The following is a 26629-nucleotide window of genomic DNA, read 5'->3' on the forward strand; positions in this document are numbered from 1 at the left end:
ACCATTTCAAGCTAGGTATATAACCAAAAGAACTGAAAGCAAGGACTGGAACAGGTATCTGCCCAAGAATGTTCATAGTGGCATTGCTCACAGTTGTCTAAAAGTGGGCACAAATGAAGTGTCCATCAACCAAGGGATGGCTAAACAAAATGTCGTATTTACAGAAAAATAGAATATTATTCAGCTATAAAAAGAATTGAAATTCTGATATATGCAACAACATGGATGACCCCTGAAGATACCATGTTGAGTGAAGTGAGATACAAAAGGACAAATATTCTATGATCTCACTGATATGAAATCATTAGAATAAGCAAATCCAAAGGGTCAGAAACTAGAATACAGTTTACCAGAGGCTGTGTTGGGGGTAGCCAATGGTGAGTTAATGCTTAATTGGTGCAGAATTTCTGTTTGTGCTGATGGAAACAGTTTGGAATGGATGCTGGTAATGGTAGCATAACACTGTGAGTGTAATAACACTAGTGGATTTTGTATTTTAATGTGGTTAAAAGGGGGAAATTTTAAGTTGTATATATGTCACTAGAATAAAAATTTATAAAAAATAGAGGACTGTGAAACACTGAACCCTAATGTAAACTATGGACTGTCTTTAACAGTACAATTATAATGTTCTTTCTTCAATTATAATAAAGTTACCACATGAATGCAAAGTGTTAATAATAATAGGGGGAGGTATATATGGGACTCTGTATTTTCTGCATGATATTTTTTGGTAAGCCTATTACTTCTCTAATAAAAAATATTTCTAAAAATCTGTGCCTGGTACATGGTAGGAACCTAATGTTTATTTGTCGACTGAATGAATGAATGAATGTATCTCATGAATTAAGTCCATTGATTTTTGTCTGCATTAGATTTATGAGTAAATTCACAAATATATTATATAAATACTAAAATCATTAAAGAAAATTGATCCCCAAATATGTTTGCTAGAAATGACATATTTGGCTAGGTTTGCTAGGATGAATTTGGTTATTTTGCTTATTTGAATTGTAATAGGCAATTCATCTGAGAAAACATTTATTGAGCTTTTTCTACATTCAAGTAGAGTACAGGGAAAGCAAATGTGGGTGAAGCATAGATTTATTCATTTATTGGTTTTTAAGAAATTTTAGATGAATCCTATTGGCAGCTGTGGAGGGTGTGGTTGGTTGGAGATTTGAAGGAAAAAATAACATTTAGAAGCTAGATAACCAGAAAGAATAAGATGAATGATCTAAGTGGTACCAAATCTTTTCTGAAAATTCAGAAAAGGGATGAACCCATATTATATTTGGGCACAGACTCAGAAAAGATTTCATGAAGGAAGTCACTTTGAGATAGACATAGCTGAGAAGTGTAAGTGGGAAGGATAGTCTAGGTAATTGGTAACACACACACAAAGGCAGGGCCCATAAAGTAATACTTGTTTGACTCTTTGGAAATGTAGGGAAGATGGGTCAGCAAAGAGAGGTTGGAAATGTTTAATGATGTGCTTTGAATCCAAAGTTCAAAATTCTGCATGTAATTAAGTAGCTAGTGGGGAACCACAATTAAAAATTTCAAATCTAAAAAAGTAGAAAAATAGTACAATGAATCCCCATGAACCTATCATCCACCACCAACTTTTATGAAGTCAGGGACCACCTGGTTTCATATATAACCTCACCCACTCACCTCTTCAAATGGGTTATTTTGAACCAAATAGATAGATCATTTTATCCATTAATACTTCAGTGTGTGCTTCTAATATGTAAGAAATGTTTTCAAGGAACACAATGCCATTATCATATTTACAAAAATCAACAAAATCATTACTATAATGAAGTGTCTAGTCGGTATTTATATTTGAGTCAAGAAAGATATTTATGAAGTAGACTTGGCAGAAATCAGTGACTGTGTTGGAGTGAAAAAGAGGAAGGAGTTGCGGGTCTCTAATTCAGGGGTTCAGATGGTCAGTAATGGCACTAAGTAAGAGGATTTCAGATGGGAGAACAGGTTATTTGCATACATGCCTGTGTAGGTGTATGGGTTCAGCTGTGGACATGATCACTTTGAGAATTCTTTGTGGGGTCAGGCTGTAGATGGTCAATAGGCACTTGACATCAGATTTAGAGAATCAAATGAGAACTATTGTGGGACCATACATATTTTCATATTTTCATGTTTCTACATGGTCTTAGCTTTATGTGCAAAGAGCACTGGCAAGAAGATTACAGGAGAATTAAACAGAAAACATGCTTGGAGATTAGAGGTAGTGTATTGCTCTAGAGCAGTTTGGAAACTTAGCTCTCCCCGATCCCTTTGCTCAAATTCTAACATACATACCAAATATAATGTACCTAGAGACCTTCCCTTCTCCCTGGGCAGGATTTGTTTACATCCCAGAGCAAAATCAGTCAATCAGTCAATCAACTGATCTCTCTCTCCCTGCGTGTGTATCTCTCTGAGGAGATATGCCATCTGCCCTGCAGAAGCTCTGGTAGTCATAATTTTGGGGTTTCTCTTCTGTGGTGTGCCTCCTGCACATTCAGATGTACATATGGCTCTTATGGCATCGCGATGTGGGTCATGGGGAACTGGTACTACGAGACTCTTGAGTAATCAGTGATATGTTTGTCTGATCCAGAAATCTCATGTTTCCTATGAGGGTAAATAAATAGAGATTTAAAAACTTAACAAGTACCAATACAAATAATATATTTGCTTGTGGCCAGGCAAAATTTGGCAGGATTTTTAACTATCTATGAGTTGAAGACTAAGTCCAATAGGAAATGGTAATTGCTGAGCCTGTAGCTCCCCAAAAGGCAGGCTAGGAAAGCAAACTCTAGAAGTCAGAGTGGGCAGTAACAGAGGGGGATGGGTAGATCTTAAGAGGCTTTTCTGCCTCATTCTAAGAATTCATGTTGGGGAAGGATTAAGCTATAGAAGCCCTGATATATATTCATGTCAGAGGTAAGGTATGCAAGTTAATATTTACAATAGGAACCTAAAAAGAAAGCAAGTGAGTTCCCAGGTCTTGCACATCAGCTCAGAGACATGAAAGACATTATGGTTATGGGTGAGGGAAATAAATGTCAGAGAAAGAGGATCTTTTTTTTAAAATTCAAGGTATTCTCTGCAGTCCATATACCCCTTGTATCGGGAAGGCATTTTTGTTTTTCAGTTAAGCATCTTAATTTAACTCAGTGGTAAGAGTACTCATCTGACAGGCAAAGTATTACCATACTAAGGAAAGGAGGACATGGCAACACAGAAATCACTGTGAAATTACTTATCCTGGAGAATGCAAGCTAAAACTGTCTTCTACCAGTGTTACATACAAAAGCACTAGTCATTCAAATATAGGTATTGTTTAAAAGCATGGGAGATGGTAAAATTGCTCAGAAAGGGATTTGCAGAATGAAAATAGTGAGATGACAAGTTACACAAGGATGAACACTGTGGAAAACAGGGGCAAAAGGAGAAGAGTATGCCCAAAGAAAATTGCCATCAGACATATGAGGAGAACCAGAAGATTCAAGTATTTAAAACCAAGGGAGAAAAGAATATTGGAAGGAGGAGGGAACTAAAAGACCAGTCAAAAGTAGCTAAGATTTCTAGAAGGACGAGTAATGAAAAGTCAACTGTGTCAATTAGGAGGTCATTAGTGAAAATAGCTTAGTACTTCATTGCAATTTGCTTTAATTGGCATCAGCCACTTCCTTACTGGAATAAAGTTTGGTACTAATAAAACAAAAATCACTTATTAAAGAAAAATAAGATAGAGTGGATATGGTACCTGTTTTCAATGTCCTAAAGTACACTGGACTCAAGCATGTCTCTTATATTCTTTGTTTTATTTTAGTTACCTGGCAAAATTTGTCTCCCATCTCCTGATGACTCTGAGTCTGGAACCTTGGGTGGGACACATAGCATGATTAGGTCTGGTGTCAGAAACATACACCAACTTGACTTCTTTGCTGCTTCTGTTAACTTGCCTGACTTGGGCAGCCAGATTTCACCAGCACTTGATCTAGTTCAACTCATGATGCCATTAGCTATGGATTCCATCTTAGCTTGGCTTCCAGCCCATATGTATAGGTTCAGAATCTGACAATTTCTCTGCTTGATTCCACTCAAGGCATGGTAATTTGTATTGGGTACCAGTTATAATCTGTACTTTGGGAGTCCAAATTCTTAAAATGTGTAGCTACAGATGGGTCCTGTGTAGGGAGTGGAGGGATAGGGGTGGGGGGTGCAATGGAAGGGAAGGAGGATCTCCCATTAGAATAAATGTTATTTAGTTTTGCTTTTATGTCAGGATATATGTGTGTGTGTGTGTGTGTGTATATATATATATAGAGAGAGAGAGAGAGAGAGAAAGAGAGAGAGAGACACCACACACATATTATATGTATAGTTTGCTTTCTGAGGATTTGAGCTTGCAAAGCTTCCTGATTTTAATCCGAATCTTTGGAGAGCTCCCAATTCTCTGGAAAATGGTAGATTTGCTCTAAATCGAGTTATGAATGGTTTTGGCCATGCTGGGCAGCATATTGCAAAAGTAGGAAAACTTTCTATCTTAAATGAGAAAAGCAAAAAGCAAAAACTGGGGCAGGAGATGTCACACTCCCTGGATATCTAGATAATAGCTCCTTGGTGCATTCTCAAAGAATGCTCTCAAAATTGGATGGAGTCCAGGAAATCCTTTTTAAAGTCCCTGCACATACTTGTGTCCCTGAGGCATTGCACACAGAAAAATGGTACATGCACCAAAGAAAATTCTGTAGCAGTTTCCATAGTTTAAAGTCTGAGATGAAATCTCTTACAGCTTTTTACTATTCTAGTTTGTCTAGAAATAAGTGATCTTTATAGTTTCTGACCCTCTAAAAATGAAACCATGGTTCCCGTGTTGCTATGGTGATAGAAAAATCCCTAGAATCACTACAGAATATAATATTTCCACTTTTGTCCCTGAGAAGTTCCTTATTTTATCTGAAAATATGTCAAAATGATGAAGTACCCACTCTTTAGTCAACTACTTTCTTAATTTTGACATATCCCTATAAATTGACCTCCCCCAGCCCATTTCAATTCTGTAAGATGTTTGTTAGCCACTCTTCCTGTAAAAGGAAATATTAATTTCTGTAAGGCATTTGTACATGAGTTTAAACAATTTAAGTCCTTAATATTTTAAAAATAGCATTATTGAGAGTCTGGTTCACAGAAGCAAATACGTTAAATAAGGCCTTTATTTATAAACTCTTAAGGGAGAAAAATTAGATTAGTGAAGTATCTTTCACTAATGAAAGATGAAAGCCAGATATCTCAAGCAAGGAAAAAGAGAAGTCTAAGAACCTTGTTGCTCTAATTCATATTTTTCATTAAAAAGTTTGTTTAAATAAGAGTTTATCGATAACACATATATAATCATGAAGCCTCAACTTTCAGACAAAAAAAAATATTTAGAAACTTGAATTTCCTTTTAAGAAGTGAATTGACTTTTAGTGGGGGTTCAGAACACAAATAATCTGAACCGGAAAGTACTCTGTTTATTTAAGTATTGTGTATAAATGCCTTCAATAATAGGCTAAAAAGAAAAACTATAGACTACAGACAATTTAACTAGGAGATGAGCAACGGGCCTATTTGCCAAGTAATCAGGTAGAGTTAAAGGTGTCAAGTAACACTTAAGTTTTACTATGCTCTGTTCTCTATCATAAGGGGCAGATTTCTGCTGTTTACTTTCTCTTCCAGTTAATGTAAAGCAACAACTACTCCCTTGCTGTTAGAGTGTTTCATTACAAAGCTTGTCGTTACCCACCTAAATGGTAAACCTATTTTTATGGTTGTCAAAGTAAATACTGTAGAAACCAAACAGGGCCAGGGAAGGGGATGGCTATATCTGATAAGGTGAACTTACTGTTAATCAATTCTGATGAAGGTCAACTTTAAACGAACTTACTGATTTTTAAAAATAGATGTTATTACCTATAGATAAGTTATTAGTTTTGCAAATACTAAGAAAAGCTCAAATACGATTTCTAGAATTTTAAATAGCAACACTTCCATTGTCCTTTCTGTCATTATGACAAACACATGGGCATCTCACAGTTCCAAAACATAAAATACAATTCATCTCTTACTTAAACTTCAGAACTCAATTACTATAAATAAGAAGGTGTATCATGCATTGATTTCTTTAGGGGTGTATCTCACATCAAGGAGTCAAGCTGAAGCAGATATTTCTGAGTTTACAACTCTTCCCAAGGTTAGATTTTTAAAAATTGGTTGATCATGGGATTTGTATACAAACATGAATCTGCTCATTTGACTTCAATTTTAAAGAGTTTGTCCTTAGTTACAAATATTCACTTCAAAATTTGCTATTGTCTTCCTAGTCAAAAAGTTTCAAAAAGCAAAAAAAAAACCTCTTAAAATTGAAAAGATATAGGGTCAAATATATGAAAATATAACTTGTAATAAAATATTAAATTGTTAGTGGTGTTAGTATACTTTTCCTTAAAAGTGAACTGCATATATCAATGATATTCTGGTTTGGAGTATACTGAATTTAATTTTTTTTAAAAAAAAGAAATGATAAATTTGCTTTCTAGTGAGTCTTCACATTTCATTTCTTGGCATGACTCATGTCAGCAGATGGCTGCAAGCACCTATAATTCTTGAAGGAAAGTTCTATCTCTTGGTGCACTAATAGCTCCTTTATTGCATCTTTTCACTTTCCTTTAGCGCTCTTTACTCTGAAGTATAGTCTTTAAAACACATCCCTCTCCTCCCTAGTCTTCCCTAATTATGCTATCTCTTGCATTTCTCTCTACTTTTTCTGAGAACTATATTTTAGTTTTCATTCATTCAATCAGAAACTGCTTGTAGACAATCTACCATGTGCCAGGCACATTCTAGATACTGGAAATACAGAATTGAACCTGAAAGACAAAGTTCTTCTTTCATGAATCTCATCTTCTATGAAGGGAGGAAGGAAACAAATACAATATAAGAGTAAACAGCTAGATAGTGATAAGTGCTAAGGAGCAAAACTAAAGCAGGGAATGGGGACATGAAAGGTGGGAGTGGAGGGTAAAATTTTGGGTTGGGGGGGTCAGGAAAGACCTAAGATGATTTTTAAGTAATGACCTGAAAAAAAAAAATGAAGGAGTGAACCATGTGGAGAAGAATTAGGAGAACATTCCAGGCAGGCTAAGCAAGCGCAAGGGCCTTGACACTGCAGTGTGCCTGGAGGGGTCAAGGAATAGGAAGGAGGTGATTGTGGGTGAAGTACAGGAGGGAGAGTACCAGGGAAAAGATCAGAGAGAGACCAGGGTGGAAAAATCAAGGAAGGCGCTTATTCTGAGGGAGAGAAGGTTTTGAGCAGAGGGGTGATGAGATCTAACTTTTCTTTTAAAAGGAAACCTCAGTCTTTTTGTTTTGAGAATAGACTATGTGGGCAAGGGCAGAAGGAAAGAGATGGATTAGGAGACTATTGCCATCATCATTTGCTACAGATGATGGTGATTGGGAGCCAAGTGAGGGCAAGGTAGAATTCTGGATACGTTCTAAAGGTAGAGGGCATAAGATCTGGTGGCAGATGGTATGTGGGTTGGTAGAGAGAAGATTTAAGTATAACTAAGATTTTCAGCATGAAAAACTGGGAAAGTTGATCTGTCATTTAACTATAGTGTAGAAAAAAAACTGCAGGAGGATCAGGCAAGTGGGCAAAGTTTAATATTAGCTCAGTTTGCACATGCTGAATTTAAGATGCTTATTAGACACCCAAGTGGAGATATCAAAGAGGCAATTGAATATGTATATATAGAAAGAGTTCCGGAGAGAAATCTCAGTTAGAGATATACATTTGGGAGTCAATGGGGAGTAATTTATTATTCTTCATCCACAGTCGCCCCCAAAAATGCATCAGTTTCCGTGTTCCTTTTCCAGCCCACTTTTCCTCACACACCTGTGTGCACAATCTTAGCCATTCCTATGGCATAAATATCACCCTGACACTAATAAATCTTGTTGGCTAGAGGTGGCAAAGGGAATGCATGAGATATCAAGAGAGTAGCATAGAAGAACTGCTGGTATGCAACAGAGTAAGCATCCAGGAGATGCAGCAGCTCGGCCATTAATGGGTAACTCTATGTCAGGTTACAGCAAGGTGTTTGTGGGCTACCAGAAACAAGAGAAACAAAAAAGAAAGCATAGGCAGAGAACTCCATTTCTGGACTATAGGTTGGTGGAAACTCAGCCAGAGATTCTTGGTTTTGTGGGATTATACACACCTCCCAGAAAATTCTTTCTTAACCAATTAGAGTGTTCGAGTAGCCAGATAGAAACATGTATGTGAAAATCCAGGTCATGATTTTTATTTTTTCACCAAGAGATGAAAGTGAGTGGTCTAGGATGTTTGGCATACCACAAACACTTTAGTAATGTGAGTCCTGACACACTGAACTGGATTAGGGTAGGGTTTTTAAAGGGGTCTAGATAGGCTGGACACAAATATCACCTTAATTAATTTTTACCTCTAGTTTTTCCCATCTACAACTGATCCTACGACTTTCAGGTTTCTCCCTGAGCAAAATCCTGCCTGTAACTTTTTGCACCAATTTCAAGGTTATGTTTCTGGCACTCAAGCTTCCAGAAAAAGCTGGATCCACAGTTTTTATCCAGATTGATCTCTCAATGCCTTGTCAACAAAGACACTTCAGTTTGGGAAAGATAATCTCTTTATTATCCCTCAGACGTAGCACTGTGATAAAAATTTTTTCCTGTATTAACTTGTTTTTTCTACCTTTGGAAACCTTCTCTACAACAAGAAATTGTATAGTACAGTGTTAAGAGCAAAAACTTTAGAGCTAGAATATGCAGGGTGGAATTCCGGCTATGCTATTGACAAAACTATCTCGCCTTAGCAAGTTACTCAAGTGCTCTGTGCCTCAGTTTCCCTATCCGAATATGGGTATAATAATAGTACCTATCTCATAGAATTGTTTCAAAGTCCTGGTACACAACAAATAAGTGTTAATTTTGAGTATTGCCCACATTCCAATAATATTCAAAGCTCAGTCTAAGGATCTGTTGTGTGAGGAATAAAATTAAAGCTTGATATTATGGGCTGCCTTGAAATCTGGTGAAACTGGCAGGGCCTCAAAAGGCCTACCCTACTTGTTGCCACGGATCAGGTCCCCTAGACAAGCAATCCTCCTTATTAAAAGGCCCAGACACCGTTCCTGCTTATACCGAGTATAAGCAGGATAAGCCAGCCTGCTTACGCTGCCAGGCTGGGGAATTACTCAAACTAACCAATCACATCCTTCCGTGGTAATCTCAGGGCACCCCACCCTCTTTTTTTTTTTTTTTTGTCTTTATTTATTTTAATGCTACAGTCAAAAAATATGAGGTCACCATATACCCCCCACCCCCTTCACCCCGCTCCTCCCATAACAACAACCCTCTTGATACTACAAATCTTCCCACAGACCCTGCTTGTTTACTCTGCTCCAGAGCGTAACCCCATGTGGTCCCACTTGGAGCAGTGCCCTCTCCCCAGGGCTGTGAGTATGTGCGACTAATAACCTGCTGTCCAGTGTTGGGTGCTATCCCCATGACCCTAGAGTAGGAATCCCTGCCTGACCAGCGGGGTGAATAGGAGGCAGTTAAAACGGGCACAATCCTCCCTTAAATTCTTCTGTTTCTGATTTCTACATTGCTTGCTCCTCTTCATGAATCCAGTTACATTCATGCCTTATACTATATATTTTGGCTCAGAGTCTGTCCTGTCTTTACTACTTCCCAGCTTGTTTTTATAATTATGGCATGTATCTTCAGTTAATGTTACAAATTATCAGAGTGTCAGGATCACATCCTATATTCCTCTCTGATCCTGTAGAGTACTTGGCCTTAATAAATATTTGTTGTTTTGAAGTGAAAAGTTGAGTTGAAGCTCTGAATTTTAACTTGCTTATGAAAATCCAATTTGAACGGAATCATTGAACCTTTAAGATTTGTTACATTGTTCTTGAATCATTTCAGAAATGCATTCAGTTCCCAGCAGATGTTTTGAGCTGTTCAGATATTTCCCTGTTTATTCTATTTTACTTTTACTGGTTATTTAGCTGTTAGAGTAAATAGGGGAATAACCATCCATCTGCATTTCCTGGCAGAGTTTCCCCATGGCTCCCTCAGAGTACCTCAGACACCTAGCAACAAACACAGTCCTTCATTCAGAATTATTTCTGCCCCAGTCTCCCAGATGTCACAGAGCATCAATGAGAAAAAAATAAAAACAAAAATCTGCACTTCACTGCCCCAAGTATTCCTCAAAGACAACAATTCTAGTCCAATAATACCAACTAAACTGAAAGTGATTTCACAAGTCATTTTGTGATTGGTACATGTGTTAAGCTGTGCACATTGTCTAAATCATTTTACAGAAAATCTTGATAGAAAAACTGGCTCTTACTCAGGGCAAAGGAGAACTGTGTGGAAGCAAGTGCTTTTCTTTTAGTTAAAAACTTAAATGCATGATATTTTATGTTTACAATTTTTTTAGAACTAGTATTATGCCATTAAGCAGAGGGACAGGTAAGCTTTTTTTAAAAAAATGTTTTATTTTGAAATAATTTCAATTCACAGGACAGTAGCAAAATTAACACAAAAGCCATATAGAGAGCTCCAACATACACCCCACCCAGAGATCCAGATCCACTGAATTTTAACACTTTGCCTTATCTTTCTATTGTCTATCTATCTTCGAAGCATTTGAAAGTTGTACATATCATGCTTTTGAACACGTAACACTTCCATGTGTATTTCCTACGAACAATAACATTCACTTCAGTACTAACCTTAAGTACATTAATCAAGCACAGTAAATTTAACATTGATATAAAGCTTAGAGTCTATATTCCAATTTCGTATTGGCCACCACTAATGTTAGGTGGCCTTTTTTGATTATGAAAGTGAATCCCTATCTCAGGCCCTGAAACAAGATGGGAAAGAAGTGAGAAAGGGACCCAAAGGTCTCAGGATAATAAAGAAACAGGAATTTGAGTGTTGTTTGCTAGTGCCTTGAAAGAGGGGGAAGGACCCTGGAGAAAGAGAGGTTTGAGAAGTGTCTGTGGGAAGCTTGGGCCCCTGTGGAGCTATGACCAGTGAGGCTGCCCCATGGTGGAACACTGACAGGATTTCTTGAACAATGCTGTCTGACAGTTGATGTGAGGTGTGTTTGTCTCCTGCTCTGGGCTAAGCTGGGGCAGGTAAGGCTTATGGAAAAAATTCTAAGGCAATACAGCAATCCAAGGATATCTAAGAAAATTGATTATCACTGGTGAATGGAGTTAGGAAATGACAAAGTGAGGACAGGATACTTTTCTTTCAAGCAAGCTCATGCAATTGCAACTTAATTCCCCCTCCCTCCTGAATATTTAATGATATTCATCAGGATTCAGAAATAAGCAGATTTGGATACAAGATTGAATCATACCTTATTGTCAGTATTTGACCATGGCGACCTACAAAATGGCAATTAATAAGCTTCAACTGAATTTAAGGTTAAAGTTTTAACATTCATATGATTACTAGTTTAAGCAGGACAAATGGATACAAACTGACTTTTTTAAATGGCAAAAGAAAAACAACAAAAATAAACAATAAAAAAGTCAAAATTCCAAAAAAAAGCATTATTGATCAAACATTTATTTTCTTAGAGCTTCAGAACTTTTAAATAGTAAGTCATATTTCTGAACTCAGAAAAAGGGATCTTAAATTACAGAAATAGAATTGAAAAAATAAATGACTTCGAAATAATTCATTAAAAAACATCTCCCCATTTGGTGCCTTGCCAGTGGGCCCTACCTTGCAGTATGTGTTCCCAAGTGTGACAGAGCTGAACTCAGATGTGACTTCTCTACACATGCCTCTTCTGTTCCTTGAACTTGAACCTATAGTTACTGCTAGAGTTAGTAGGTGTACATCCAAAAGACTTGAATCTTTGGGCTCTCCATGTGCCAGCTGGGCCCTGAGCCACAGTAGAGTTGCAACACCTACTCTCCAGTTCATTGGACTCACCCAGGACAGCTAACAAGGAGGTGAGGATGGACAAAACCACACAAAGGAACTGAGAGAGTCTACAGCTGCAAGCAAGTCCCATCCATCAGCTATATGGGAACGAAGCCCCCTCTTAATTAGAGGTGGAGGGGGCATCACCATCCCAGAATGCTCAGAACTGGGGAACAAAATATGGACTAAAATGGACTTACTGGTATTCTACTATGGACTTATTTTGATTCTAGCAATGGAAGAAATTAAGTCATTGATATGGATACAGGGACCACTGAAGGTGAAGTAGGGGAGAGGGAAAAAGTGGTGTAATATGGGAGCATTTTTGGGACTTGCAATTGATCTGAATGACATTGCAATGACAGATACAGGCCATTATATATTCTGCCAAACCTACAGAGTTGAGTGGGAGGGTGTGTAAACGACAATGTAAACTATAATCCATGCTTAGTGGCAATGCTCCAAAATGTGTTCATCAATTGCAAAGAATGTAAACACACTAATGAAAGAAATTGTCAATGTGGGGGAAAGTGGGAGGTGTGGCGAATGGGGCATATGGGAATCCCTTATATTTTTTATGTAACATTTTGTGTAATCTAAGTGTCTTTTAAAAATAAATACAAAATTTAAAAATATATGTATATATGTTATTTTTCTGAATTTTATAATGGTTGTGGATTTGTCAGCTTTTTAATTCTTTTAATTGGTGGAATTTCTTTTTTATTTTGAATATTCACTTTTGTGTTTCATTAAGAAAAAAAAAATCAAACCAAACCAACAAACAAAAAAACACATCTCCCCAGGAAAAAATAACAACAAAAAACAAGACAAGACAAATACAAAATATATAAACTAGACAACAACATCCTGGTCTCAGTAAAAGCCTTGGCACATTGAAATTTGGAACTATTTAGAGTTTTCATTTCTGAACCTAAGAGAAATATAAGAAAGTGAGTCATTTAGTTGGGCCCCAAAATAAATAGAAGAATTTATGTGAAATCTGGGAAAATAATAGCTAGCCTTGGAAATAGACTAAAGGAATATGATTGGAAGTATATAAGATTTTCCCACAAATTTTTTTGTGAAAAGCAAATGCTTTTTAGCCTATGTGTATTTTGAACTTTTACTGTAAACTTTTTTAAACTTGTAGGATATTTTCTAAATCTGAAAATAACTTTATATATATGTTATGTTATTGTTCACATTTCATTTAAAGTTATGTTTTTTACATATAGATATGCAATTTTATAAGGTTTGATATATTCTTAAGAGTCATTTGATTTTAGAATTCTTTACATAGAAATTTAATTTACATCAAGTTTCAAGATTCGGGGTTCTTGAAGCAAGATGGATTTTGTGAGCCTGGAAACTGATATATATTTTGACAGGAATTTTCCACATAATCCTACATAATATCACGCTATTTTCACAATAGTACTGCTGAGTAGGCTGGGGCAGGTATTATCATTGGCCTAACTGCAATGCTGAGAAAACGGAAGCTTATGTGACTTGTATGTGACTTGGCCAGGGCCACAACTATTAAGAGTCAGATTTGGTATCTAAACCTAAGTATTTTAGGTTCAAACCCAGGGCTTTGTCATCCTCACTAGGCTACTTCCTGTCATACCATATAATGCAAACTCACTGATTAGAAAAAAATATTACTAATATTTTAATTATATGTGGCTTCTCTGCCACAAACTTTCATAAAAGATTGGTTCAAAATTCAGTATGTACTAACCCAGAACAAATATCTCTATTCTGGTATATGTGTAGATTTTTTGAATGTATATGCTTAGATGGTTGAATTAAATGAGTTAGGATACAATGTTAAAGAGTTTATTTTAGTTAGTTTATTTGTTTATTTCTGTAATCTTGGCCTTTATAGGTTAACATCACTCTGTCCTTTTAGATCAAAGACTGCATGCCTGGAATTATCAGACTGTCATTCATTCCTTCATTCGTTCACAGATGTACACTGAGTGCCTACTAGGTGCTAGGTACTGTTTTAGGAATTTTAATATAGTGGTGAACAAGAAAAACAAGATACTGTTTTGCTCTTCCTAGTGGTTGCACGTTTGATGGATGTTGGTCACCACAGGGAACAGGTCAGAGGGAGTAGATGGCTCTTTGCAAACAACTGCACATGGCAAAAATTGTATCTTTTGCTCTTGTTGAGGCAGTATCATTGTCTTGATAAATGCACCATCCCAATTTAAATGGGTATACATACACTTAAATGCACGCATATAAGTTTATAGATTTGTAAAAAACCTGCACTATTGTTTTCAGATTTTGGAAAGATGAAAATAAAAGCTTTAAGCAGTTTTAGGTATCAGAAGTGCCTTGAGACTTTACAACTTGTTTAACAGAAGAGCACACGACTTCCATTTCTAAGAAAAAAGGATTAGAGAAACCCATTAGTAGCTGTTGTGACAGCAGCCATTGGGGAGTAGATCTATCTTAAAATTGAAAAATAGATATCAGAGTTCCAAAGACTCAAACTCCAGTTCATTTTCACTGTCTGGAATTTGTCTTTGTCTGACAGATGAAAGCAACACCCTATATAAATCTAATTCTTATCCTCTTTATGTCCCATCCCGCTACTAGGCACTACACGAATGACTTATCAAATTGAGAAGAGTGTTCAATCACATGGCATTAAAGTACTAACTAATTAGGTTTTTCTGAGCTTCTAAACAAATTTTAAAAGTTATTTTTAGTGGCTCGATGGTAAGTTGCTCTTTTTATTTGTACTCTATGGTTTACGGTCCACATATGGAGAAAATACTTCCTAAACACAACTACATATCTTGGCAAGAAATTTCTCCATAGGATGATGCATTGCCTTTGCATAAATAACAAATCTGTAATTATGTATCACAGAGCAAAACATGACATCATAATTAGTCAAAGCACAGCTTGAGTAGTTCATGAATGGAAGGAAAACCTTCTCATAACTTAATTGCAACCTCCAAGTTTGTACCAGCTTGATGAATTATAAATTTGAGCGTCAAAGTTCCAGAATCTATGGAAAGGGATTCTGAAAGTAGTCTTGCTGGGAGAATAAGAGTAGGAGTGAGTTGTTAGAGTACATTTTAGGAGAGCTGGGAAAAAATTGAAGCATTGGAGTCAAAGTAGGACAACTGCTGGGCCTGATAAAATAATGGTGGGGAGAAAATAATAATTTCCTATAAAAGAGAGACATGTATAAAATATAAAGGAAAATGGCGCTAAAGCAATAAAATATGAACTGGGCATGACCATAATGCAGTAAATCACTATAATATCTTTACTATGAAGGAAATTTAAAAAATGAATTATTACAGAAATGAGTTAAAAAAGATTTAACTTACAGTGAACAGATTTATATTTGAAAATTAATTCACAAATATAAACAGGAAATCAAACAAGTAAACCCCAAATCATAAAAGCTGTTGAAGAGAGGGATTATATTACTAACTGAATAAATGTGTTAGTTAGAAAACTCAATTTTCCTCAGAGAAATTACTCAATGTTTGCATTATGCAAAATGTTTATAGTTCCACAAGTCAGTTCTTACAATATGGTGGTAGATAAGTCATATTTTCCATATACCAATATTTTCTATTAAAATTTTAAGTAGAATCTAGAAAGCAGTTAAACTCAAATATTTTTGAGATTTTTATATGATCCATGATTATTTAATTTAGAGAAACTGCAATATCCTTTTGTTGTAATAGTATTAAATTGGTAAAAAATCCAACCCTTTATGTAGCATGTCCTTTTATTACAATGTGCACGTAAACATCCATTATTTTATTTTCTTTCTGATATTTTGTTCAGATTTGTACATACAGTGCCCCTTGCTATTATGTAATATCTAATATCAAGATAGAAAAAGAGTCAGTTAGCTCATGGAATATGTTTTGTCTTTATTCAAGTGGCTGGCATTATTAAATCTGTGTTTAAATGCTATGAAATAGATACTGAAGGAGGAAGATCTTGACCAGAGTTTTAAGATCCCCACTTCCAGTATTTTTGCCCCTGCTTCAAGGCAAGGCCTGAGTATGGAAGATAAAGATATTGATGAGAAGAAATTTTACATTTTTTAAGGGATCCTCTGCCATGTTCTCAGGATACCTAAATTCCCCTAATTGAGCTCCGAAATCAGCTAAGAATGGATCTGTTATACACTGATGTTCAAGTTTCTGTGAGAATACAGATACAAGCCTCTTGTCTCTACCTTGAAAAACTCCCAGAATCTGACCATCTCTAATACCATGGTCCAAGCCACCAGCATCTCTTCACCAACTGGTCTCTTTGTTTCTACTCTTGCTCCACTATAGTTCTAAACACAACTGAGCAGCCAGTGTGATCTTAAAAAAAAAAAAAAAACCATAAATCAGATCACATCCCTCCTCTGGTCAAAATCCTGCAATGGCTTCCATTTCAGAGTGAAAGGCAAAGTGGACAATGGCTCACTAGACCCTCCAAAATCTGTACCCCCAGTGCCCCTGTGACATCATCCCCTACTACCTTCCCCTGCTTCATTTTGTTATGGCTTTCTTGCTGTTTTTTTATCAAGTTAGGTACACTCCCCCTTTTGGGTCTTTGCACTCACTATTTTCTCTGCCCAACTTGCAAGGCTGTCTCCCTCAAGTTCTTCAGGTATTTCCTCAAATATGCTTTCCACCCTATTTAAAATTGCAATTCCACTTCCTGCCACAACACCTACTCTTAAACCCTTGCTAGTTCTGTATCCACTTACCTGACTACATTTTCTTTGTTTCCATAGCATGAAGCGCCTTTCAATATATGATACTTACTTATTTATGTTTTGTTTTGTTCTTCATATTCTACCTTCCACTGCTAAAATATAAGCTGTATGAGGGCAGGAATCCATTGTTTTTGTTCACTATTTTATAAGCACTTAGTGGGCTGGCACATAACAAAAGCTTAATAAATATTTGTTGAAAGAATAAATCCTTACTTCCCCAATTAGAACTTGTCCTAACAATTCCTTTTGGGTCTCAGGAGCTATGCATAGAAGCTGAACCAGTCAGAAAAGGTGTGAACATCTTTGTTTCACACTGTCTTTGGTCCTTTAAGCTCACTTCCAGCTCTCCTCAGTGCTGTTGACTTTGAAAAAGGTCTCTTACTCTTTGATCCTGTCTAAACTCTACACTGGGATAAAATCTCCTACCCACACCTGTCAGCTTTCTTCATTCTTTGATGCTTCTCATCACCCTCTTAGCTTTCCAAATCACAGATCATTTAATCCACCTCAAAAAGAGCATCTGTACTATGAGGAGTTTAGATGAGACAATTGAAATGATGCATATCTGACTTCCTTCTCTCATTCCCTTTCTTTTCTTCTTTCCTCCTTCCCTTTCTCCTTCATTCTTTCCTTCTTTTTTTCCCTCCTTTCTTCTTTTCCTTCCTTCCTCCCTCTCTCCCTTCTCTGGAATCTTATAAAACGATAATGAATCCTTCTAGAATTAGAACCCAAGACTCTTTTACAAACTGAGCATGGCAGACCTCAGTAGTATACCTTATTTTTTCCAAATTCACCTTCACTATGCTCAGCATAGGATTCCAGAAACAGCTTCATGAAAGGCAGTAAATTATAATGGTTTGTTAGCACAAATTCTGGAGCTATTTTGCTTGGGTTTAAGTCCCTGCTCCACTTATTCTAGCAGTGTAAAATTTGGTAAGTTAGTTTATTTTACACTGCTTCATTTTCCTCATCTATAAAATAGGGATAATAATTTTAAGTACATAATGGAGGTGTATGGAGGATTAAGTGAGTTAATAAAGGGAACTTACTAGAAGAGCACCCGAAGCACAGTAAGCACTACATACAAGTTGATTCTCATTTTTGTGCAAAGTTGAAGTCTAGGTATCCTAATTCTAAGCCATGATCTTTTTTTTTTGTCCTAAAAATTCACCTTTATCAATGCTGAGGGTTAATTGAGCAACTAAAGAACTCTTTGGTGAAATAGCTGCACCGTCACTAGAAAATTCCATATCATGTAGTGTGGAGTAATTCCCAAGATTTCCACTGGCATGCGCTGACAAAACACTATATAAGCTGTTATTTCTTCCCAAATTGTCCTAGCTTGGGTTCTCCTAGAAGTAGAGCCTAAGAGAAGAATGTGTAGGCAAGTTGTTTACTTGGGAATGATCTCAGGAAGCCCTGGTAAGGGAGTGGAGAGGGAAAGGAAGCTAAAAAGAGTTTTTTAGGAGGCAGGTGAATACTTTGGGCAAAACGGGTTTAATCCTGCTGGGAAACTCTGGGGCACAGTATGGAATATGCTTCAGAGTTATCCAATTGAATGTGGCATTTATTCACCAAAACCCATCTGTTACTGGTTGAGGGCTACTGGGGACGAGAGTGTATGTGGGGGGGGGGGGGGGGGGGAGGGGTGGGAAGCTTTAACTCCCTGAAACTGATGAGCTTGGATGACTAGAGAAAGGCCCAAGTTAAAGTCACAGGAACTGCAATTGGCAGCTGTCAGAGTACAGGGAATGATGAGTGAGGAGAGGAGATGGGTGAGGTCCATGAGTCTCATGCACCAATGGAAGTCAGGTTTTCAGGGGGGCTTCTTAAATGGATCATTTCTGCTTTCATGACAAGATTTCAAATATTTAAAGCTCTTAGGGGGAAAAACTTTTGGTAACATAAAACTTGTGATACTAAAAATTTTTATGTTCATACTTTCATAGGAGACCGTTTAAAGTAAGATTTGATGGTTTAGCATAGAGATTATATATTAGTAAATTTTATTAACCATTATTTTTTTCTTTAAAATAGTATTAGAATCATTTGAAAATTTTACTCTTTTAAAATCATGGTACTATCCTCTATATAATGAATATATTAACTTCACATATAAATGATCACAATTTCTTAACAATGCTAATATTGCCAATGAAAGATGAAGAAACATTACATTCTCATTCATCTCCAGCTATGCCTTAGCTAGCGTTCAGCTACTGAATGCAACTTTCCATATGTAAGTAGTTGTTTATCTGCTTAGTCCCTGTCAACATGTTTAGGTAATTTTCCAATTCAATATATCTATGGAAACTGTATGGGTTTTTTCAGTCATATTTTATTCCTAAAGTAATTATTTAACTTATTACTCATTACTTGTGTTATGTTGAACTTTAAAGAAGACAGTATGTTAAACCACAGTAATGCCTATTACAATTCTCTAATTTGATTAAAGCAAATCTGTCAGGAATAAAATCAACCACAATATAATATCAAACTTTCTCAACCAGAAACTGTACAGTTTATGTACTGCTTTCCTATTTTTACTACTGAAAATGATAATAGTGAATACCTTTAAGAGGAAATACATATTCATTGAAAAGAATGAGATCAAAACTATCCCCCTTCAAAAGCGCACGAAAGTAGGAAACCCTTTTTTACCCCTGCAGGAGAGTCACTGAGAGTGAGATGGAATTAGGCCCACAACTCATCTCATGAGGATTCAAGAATCCAGATAAATTAAACCTGCAATTATACTTTCTTCACAAGCCACAGTAATCAATATAATTACTATTGGCATCAGCTATAATAAAATTAAATATATCTGGATCAACAAATGGTAGCTATGAGCGTAACCGGAGGCCCAGCATTCTAAGTAGTTCAGGTTAAGAGGTATGAAGAGAGAGCTATTCAAAAGGCAATTGAATAAGTTCAGGGTTACTGTTCTCCTGACCCATCTCTCCAGGAACATGAGAAGGAATGAATACTGGCTCATTAGCAGCGATTTACATGCTGAATGACAATGTGGAATTTACAAACTATGCTATCATGTGGAATTACTTAAGGTAAATAATGATAGGAATGCTGACATGCCTCCCTTATCAACTGATTGAGGTACTTTTCTTCACTGTATTCATAAGTGATCTGACTTTTACTTCAAAGAAAATAAGAAATAGCACCATACTAAAATGGACAGACGAGTTGCGGAGATCCATGTAGCTCTTATTTTATTTTAATGTTTAAGTTTATAACTTATTTGATATAGTGTATGATATTAAACTCGTCACTCAAGATATTGCAATACAGACTTTCAAAACAAATAAATACCTTTATCTGTTTATATACATATGCATCCAAATGTGTGATAGGGAATGAGCTCCCAAGAAACCATTTGGAGTATAAAATGCTTTAGATAATAGATGCTGCTGATAGCAAACTCATCTTCTGTCTATAATCTTATGCTGTTTACATTAGAAAATACCAAGCTCTGGCTATATTGCAATATTTCATTTTGTGTATGAAATGTATGATCACAAAAATTATCTTGAGACACACATTATTATGTATGTTTTCTTGATGCTACCTTCATTTATCTTCACACACAGACTTCTAAAATCAATAGCCTATTCCCTCACCATGTTTTCTCTTGGTTCAGAATTCAGACACTTGCTGTTGGTGGTTTGAAAAAAGCTGCATTTGGTTTGTAGCCTTATCTGGTAGCTTTAACGAAAATACATTATTGCTTTCCATACATATTACATATATTATAGGACTGACAATGAAATTAATTTGAAAGTGATAATGTATAAATGGAAAATATAAGATCGAAACAATATACAATAGACATAGTTTAAAACCTCATCCAATTTCCCCATTTTGGGAGAAGAAAGGAAAGTAACATATTCTTTGGGAATGAACTTTCCCTTTTGAAGCTTGCTTTTAAATGGTTCTTTCTTCCCTGAATGCATGTGAAAAGTAGTACCTTTATATATACCTTTGTTTTAGGAAGTCTCTCAAAATTAAAAATAAAATACGTTCCTTGAATTTATGTCATTCTCTCTACCACACATTTCTAAAGCTACCCAGCCTATAAAGTGTTTTTAAGAATTCCATATGTAATTCAAAATGCCTTCACTGTATACATTTATGTCAATTTTTGAGGTACAGCAAATGATCAATGTGACTGTCTTGTGAAATCCAAATGAAAGTGCTTTGTTTTTACCTTCAGAGACTCCTCTTGTTTAAAGAGATCTTCAAAATCTTTAGCACAGAGGTCAGGAGCCTTAAGAAATTGTTCCACTTCTGACAGGGCTTGTGCAACATGAGTGATCTCAGTCAGATAAGTTGAAGGCACGTAAGAAATTTCCAAAGGCATGTCTTCAGTCATCACCATCACTGTTTCTTCGTGGACAGTGTGCTGGTATAGATATACAACAGAACAACTCTTTTAGTTTCCTATTAGTGAAAAGACCCCTATCGAGTTTATATAGGTTCCAGTCTAGAGCAGACAGAGGGCTAAAGGTGGATAAAAAAATACATAAAGTCTGGTAAAAGTTATTTATTATTTATAAGCCCTCTTTGTCACCAAAGTGTTAGAAGTATAAGAGACATGTACATTCTTGCACAGTGAATAGAAGAACGGAAGATCAAGAATCATAAGGCCATGAGAAGAGCAATTTTATCCTATGGAAAGGATAATTTTTGCAATTGGTTTTTAAAATTTAATTCTAAGTTTCCTGGCAACCTGGGTTATGGGGTGAGATAGGAAGTCAACACCTGTGCTATTTGTCCCAAAAGAAACTTTCCAATATTTTTTTCTTCCTAATTTTGATTGAGGTTAGAGAGGTACAAGATATTTTTGGTTGGTATATACTTATGTATTAAGTACTACTCTCTTCCAAATTCCAGACAATGTTCCCTGCTTTGGAGCTAGATCTTGCTCAGTTAAGCTGCTAATTAAGGCGCTAGATGAGTAGGACTAATAGTGGAAATTATATATTAAAAAGAACTCCAGAAATCTCGATGATCTAAGGGATCACTAGCCTCTCCTTCTGTGTCTACCTTTCCTACTTGGGATCCAAGTGCCAGGATTGATGGCAATTTGAGACTCAGAGATCTTGTGAAGTTTCCCAGTAGTGCCTTTTTCCCTTTTCCTTAGAAGAGCAAGAAATACTATTTGGCATACAAATTCAGAAAGATGGATGACCTCTGCTCTCTTCTGTCTATACCATAGGCAGCAAAACTCTTGTAATTGAAATTATTCTCCCAGTAACTTTGTTTTGAATTGATCGACTGCCACCTGCCTGTTGATGGGGTCAGGTAAGGGTTTCAATGGCAAGGTGTCTGGAGAAGTTCTGATGATAAGCATACTAACACAGCCATTTATTACTGCACAGCCTTTTATGACAAGGCCATACTGTTTTTTCAGTTTTGTAATTAAATGGAATTTGGGATACCAGACTGAGTCTCACACACAGATGAGTAAAATTATAAGCCGGTCAAATTATGTTTTCTTTTTGATTTCTCAGGTCCAGGATTTTTATACTCAATTTTATATGATATGAATCTGATTTATATCTCTCATCTCCTTATGATATAGAAAATTCATAAAATTATAAAACAGCTTAAATTACATACCTCTACCTTTTGCAAAGTTTGGTTTAGTGAGTATATCTTGGCCAAATACATGATACACATCCATTCATGATAAATGCATTTCTAATTTCTAACTTTACATTTAAAATGATAGTAGAAACTTGGGCTAGAGTTGGATGAGGACATTTCTGTATTTAACCATGATTTTTTAAAGCCCGAATTGTCAATCTCTTCATTCCAAACTAATCATGCAAGCAATTTAAAAGAAAAATTAAGTCAGCAGGCTATTTGAATGTTGACACGTAACTTTAAGACTAACAATTAGAATCAATAACACAAATCAAATAAATAATTGTGACTTTCAGTCATTTCATTAGACTGGTGACTATGTTGCTCTTTATTTACATTTGTGGCTTCTTTAACTCCTACGGGAAAGATAGTTCCATGTTATCTAAAACAGGCATATTTCTTATAACATTTTTATATAATTTTGCAATTAAAATTGTTTTTAACATGTATTTTATACCTGTAAGTTTATACAGTGGTTTTTGTTATTAGGGACAGATTTGAGGAGAGACCAAGATAAGGGATATCTTCAGAATATATTTTTAAAATTCTGAATCTGTTAAAAATATCAATGTAAGTTTCAACACCTTTTCTCTTAAAAGGAAAATGATCTTAAATTCTCCTCTATTAGCTGTTCTTTCTACTTCTTCTTCTACATGTGGCTTCCTTGGTCTTTATTACCTTCAATTGGGATGCTCCCGGCTGTCTTATAGTCATATTGGTGCCTCATAAGTATAATAATTATGGATTATGGATATAGTTAGAAAATCAATTGAACAGTTAAGAACAATAAAGAGGCATTAAAAATAAACTCACGTTTGACTACTACCTTGTATGGCATCTTCTGAAATAAAATTGGAAAACTAAATCTCTACTTCCTTGGTATTTATGCCTAATTATATGTTGTTTTGCATTGAAGAACTTTAAATAACAATGTGATTAGCTTGAATAATAATTAGTGTTGACCAGACAGCACTGAAAAATAGAGGGCCATGTCTCAGCAAATAAGATCTATTAATAGCATCAAACACGGTCCTGAACCTGGGTTCTAGGAATGTGGGGAGCAGACTATGCTCTAGCCTCTCATTTGTTAAGTTTTTCAGTACTTGGCTACATGTGTTTGTCACACTTCTTTTATTCCATATAGATTCATGTGTTCCCTTTCTTCATAACAAATGTTTACTCATCAGCACATCAAGAGAAAAAAACAATCATTTTCACCTGTATTTCAATGGAAATCTTTTTTTAGGGGACTATTATGTGACATCTACTTAAATCCAGATTTTGTTCAAGTAATCTCCCACTCCAGAAACCATTTTTTGCTTTTTGTTATTAACCTCATTGTAATAACCTTCAGGGAAACATTAGCCATTCAACTGCAAGTAGAAAATGCTATATTCATATGCATACAGTGATTGCTTTCAAGACTGTCACAGATAAGTCTTAGAGCAATTGGTTTCAATTCATGGAAGTAAGGGGAAAACCCACTTCAAAATAGTAAATGTGGGGGCAGTTATAAGGGACTGTGTTTTCTGCATGATCTTTCTGCAAACCTACAACTTTTCTAAATAAAATAAATAAATAAATAATAACATTTTTAAGTTTTCAAAAGCCATTGGCCCATAAGGGAGGGCCGAAGATATATTAGATAATTTAGAAAACTTGAAAATGTTGCAATCCCTTTTATTTCATGAAAACCAAAGTCAGGAAAGCTTTATACTTGAATTAATTTTATTCATCTGTTCTTAGAATATGTTCCATACAATGAGAGTCTTAAGTAATCACTGAAGAATCAGAATGATTCACAGATGGTGGGAGTGATTTAATTATTTTTAACCAGTTGTTCCGGGCATGCTCATAAGGGTATTTCCAAACCCACTGCAGAAACCATCTGAGCTCCCTTACAGCTGGTGTTCCATATTTTAAAAGCAAATTTAGATAGGATAAAATTACACTCTTTATTGTTGTGTTGCAAACAGAGGTCAAGTTGCTGTATATAAATTCTTCTACTTTTTACCTCTAATTTTCTGAATTATATTTCTCAAATATCACGTCTTTTGTAAGAATGCTATGGATATGCCAATGCTATTTTATGTTTTGTTTTGGCTAGCACAGAGACAGCACTAGATGAATGTTTACTGAATGAAAGACATACCAACTCAGTGTATCCAAAATAAAAATTGAGTTTCTTTATACATTTTCAGTAAGCATATGGGATTTCAATTTCACTATATTCTCAACTTTATTGGAAAGTCCCCATTAAAAGTGAACAAAATCCAATAAATAAAACAATACCACCATTCACCTAACCACCAACATGACATCATTAAAAAAACACCAAAACTCTTCAATTTAATAGCTAAAAAACTGCCCTGATGTTGGAATACTTTGCTTTAGTTTTATGGGAACTTGGGCAAGATGATTGACAAATTTTTGTTTTTTTTAAACTTAAGGATAATGATGTCTGTCTTGTAAGATTGTTATAAGGATTATAAATGCCCTTTGTAAAGGCCTAGTCTTGGACATTTCACTAACCCAAGACAAAGTCACTGTATTATCACACAATAGAATAACTGATGTTCATAATCATACACTTTGCATTAAGAAAAGATTTGCTTAATTGCCTTGTTCACAATGAGAAATAACACATTGTTTCAAAATAGTTCTATCAAATGGATTAATTTTTCAAGGTTTTGCATTCCAAGGAGAAGAATATTAATTTTCTATAAGCAATTTACTTCATCTGATGCCAAAAATAGTATATATTTATTCTAACTTACCAGTAAAATAATGTAATAATAAAACATCATGTATCAATGATGCACCAGATTTAATTTATATTTGTATCCTATAAGTATAAAGCCTATATATAATTATTAGTATCTTTACCATCAATAATGTTTCTGGAAGACTGCATTAAATTTCTACATTATATTAAGAAAGGAAGTATTTTCTTATGTCTCTATACACATTTTACAACAAACTGAATTTTAATTTAGAAGAGGAACAACTTAAAAAATTACATAGAAGTAGACATATCCTAACTATAGAATAATTGTGGATGATAATAGAAAGAATAAATATATTTAAATACATTTATTCCAATGTTTCTAATTTGTTGTGCTATCTTAGAGCCAGAAATTTGAAGTAATATTGCTGGAAGTAAAATATTGTATAAGTTTTATTTATAAATCGTGAATTTTTTTAACTTTCAAGAATATTAAATTATAATTGCCACCTCTTTCACATGTGAATAATGGATCTGGACTGGAGAGATTCAGAAAAGTGAAAGTTCTGTGTTAATTAAGTTACTTACTCCCCTTGGCCATTTTAATTAATGTTGTTAAACCTCAGTTTCCTGTTTGGATTATTTATTTTATTTCAAGATTTTTATTTTTCCATCTACTAGTTTAGAAATTTTATACTCCATTTCTCTCATGTTAATGGATAATCTAAAATTATGAACATATAAAATGAATTTTTCAAGGTCTCCCACTGAGCAATAAGATGATCTTAAAATGAGTTCATTTGTCATTGGTTCATTCTTACATAGCAATAGACAAAGCCACAAGTGAAAATTTCTTTGCTCTTCAAGCTTTCAATCTAGGGGGCAGAGAGATAACAAAGAAGTGAAATACTTAGGACTTTCATAGTTGTATATTTTATGGAGAAAAATAAAAAGGGAAGGTGTTATTGAAGTGTGTGAGTGTGGGGCATTCACTGAGAACAATTTTGAGTAAAGATCTGAAGGCAGAGAAGGAGAGGGCCATGTGGATATTTGGGGAAGAGTGATTTATATAGGGAACACATAGGGCAAAGATAGTGTTGAGGACAATGGACATGTTCAAGCAACAGTGAGAGGTCAAAGTAGAAGAAGCAGAGTAAACAAGTGGTAAAACTTTAAGAGACAAGATCAGAGATGGACAGGTCATACATACCTTGAAATTCACATAAGGATTTGGGATTTCACTTTCAAAGAGATGGGAATCCGATCAAAAGTTTGGAAAAGATAATAGCACACCTAATTTATATTTTCAAACAATGCATCAGTTTTTCATGTTGAAAATAGGTAAAGAAAACAAAAATAGAAGTAGAGAGATGAATTAAGAGACTTGCAATAATTCAGGAGAGAGACGATAACTGTCT

At 35.4% G+C, this 26629-nt stretch overlaps 1 protein-coding gene across 3 annotated transcripts in view; it reads right to left on the reverse strand.

The window, feature by feature from the left end:
* The window catches only part of DMD (dystrophin), a 2676723-nt gene that overhangs the window by 1260738 nt on the left and 1389356 nt on the right, over window positions 1–26629 (reverse strand). For all 3 annotated transcript variants that reach the window (XM_058291720.2, XM_023592525.3, XM_058291721.2), the window contains one exon: window positions 21045–21239. In XM_058291720.2, the coding sequence (XP_058147703.1) occupies window positions 21045–21239 (195 nt within the window). The remainder of the gene's footprint in view (window positions 1–21044; window positions 21240–26629) is intronic.

This window comes from Dasypus novemcinctus, chromosome X, assembly GCF_030445035.2.
Source record: "Dasypus novemcinctus isolate mDasNov1 chromosome X, mDasNov1.1.hap2, whole genome shotgun sequence".
Lineage (NCBI taxonomy): Eukaryota > Metazoa > Chordata > Mammalia > Cingulata > Dasypodidae > Dasypus > Dasypus novemcinctus.